General features: G+C 44.5%; 1 protein-coding gene across 2 annotated transcripts in view; it reads left to right on the top strand.

Moving 5' to 3' along the window:
* The window catches only part of LOC101859890 (N-sulphoglucosamine sulphohydrolase), a 32295-nt gene extending 30784 nt beyond the window's left edge, over window positions 1-1511 (top strand). For both annotated transcript variants that reach the window (XM_005108444.3, XM_035972432.1), the window contains exon 10: window positions 216-1511. In XM_005108444.3, the coding sequence (XP_005108501.1) occupies window positions 216-914 (699 nt within the window). In that variant the 3' untranslated portion in view covers window positions 915-1511. The remainder of the gene's footprint in view (window positions 1-215) is intronic.
* Window positions 1512-1517: the final 6 nt, after the last annotated feature.

Genomic DNA, 1517 nt, shown 5'->3' with positions numbered 1-1517 from the left:
CTTGTCAGTTTGTTAGTGTTTGAGCGCTTAATCAGCTGCTTACACTGTATGCTTCCCGGGAAGCTGAGAATGTTTCGGAGTGTTCTGTGGTCTGCTGGGTTAATAATATAGTGTAAAGCGCATAGAGCCTGCTGTTGAGCGGGGATATGCGCTATACAAATGCTATTTATTATTATTATTATTATTATTATTATATTGTCGACTGTCTTCTGCAGGGCGGTGTCCCCAAAGATGCTGTATTTGGCAGTCACGACCTCCACGAGGTCACCATGTACTACCCCATGAGGTCCGTCCGCACCAAAGACTATCACCTCATCCACAACCTCAACTTCAAAATGCCCTTCCCGATTGACCAGGACTTCTTCGTGTCTCCTTCGTTCCAAGACCTTCTCAACCGGACGCGATCAGGCTCCCCTCTCCACTGGCACAAGACATTGCAGACGTATTACTACCGGCCCGAGTGGGAACTTTTCAGCCTGGCCTCCGATCCGCAGGAGGTGACCAATTTGGCAAACAATCCCTCGTATTCTGGAGTCCTGTCCGAGCTCCAGGCTCGGCTGAACGCCTGGCAGAATTTGACCTCCGACCCGTGGATCTGCGCGCCGTGGGGTGTGTTGGAGTATCAGGGAAGGTACAAATATGACCCCCAGTGTCTTCCTCTCGGGAACGGGATACCTTCTCAACTCGACAACTCGAGAAAGACACCGGCTGTCAGTGTCAGGCTCGTTACCTACGAGTATTCCTCTACCTCTAGATCTTTTATGTTCTGGTTAACCTCTAGTCCAAATTCAATTTTCTTTGACTTTTGCGTGTACGCTTTATTTGTGGGCTTCAGCATTGTTTTCTTTGTCCGTCTTGCTCCTAAAAGAAAACTTGAAGTGAAAATTGGGATAGATCTACCCTCTTCGAAATAGTAGGGGAGCTCTGAGCAAATTTCTGTCTGACCCAATTATTTTAACATCACTTATTTTGACTTATAAATTTATGAGGGCACAATCTAGAATCCCCAACTAGGCCCGTACAGGCTACATTTAAATCTGTTTTATTATACTAATATATGTGCACTTCATAATCATATTTTGATTAGTGTCTGTGGTGTAGTGGTAAGGACCTTGGTTTTTTTCTTGCGAAAGGTGTTAGCTCAATTCCCACTTTGGGAAATTTCATTTTATTCAGGATCTCTCTTTTTTCGGTGAGGGATGCTATATAATATATTATATATATCACACGCAGCCCAGCTGGCCACAACTGGCAGGTTCGAAGCAGCCCACCTCCCTTTTAAATGACCTGAAATGTGTCAAAATGTGGCAAATAGCATAATGTACTCATGTAGATACAAAATCGTAATATTTTAATGTGCCATTTTAGGTGGCTGTTCTCTTTATTGACTCCTCCTATGACCTTTGACTTCTCCAGCAGAGATCAGCTTCATGTTTACTTCTGCTCAGGGTTCTTTGAGTGCTTGTATCATGTATGTGGTGGGTAAGTGAAATTTGACCATATCTCTTCCCCCCCCC

The sequence above is a fragment of the Aplysia californica genome, unplaced genomic scaffold (genome assembly GCF_000002075.1).
Source record: "Aplysia californica isolate F4 #8 unplaced genomic scaffold, AplCal3.0 scaffold00691, whole genome shotgun sequence".
Taxonomy (NCBI): Eukaryota; Metazoa; Mollusca; class Gastropoda; order Aplysiida; family Aplysiidae; genus Aplysia; species Aplysia californica.
The sequence above is the reverse complement of the archived record's forward strand: the minus strand, read 5'-3'. Positions and strand labels throughout refer to the sequence as shown.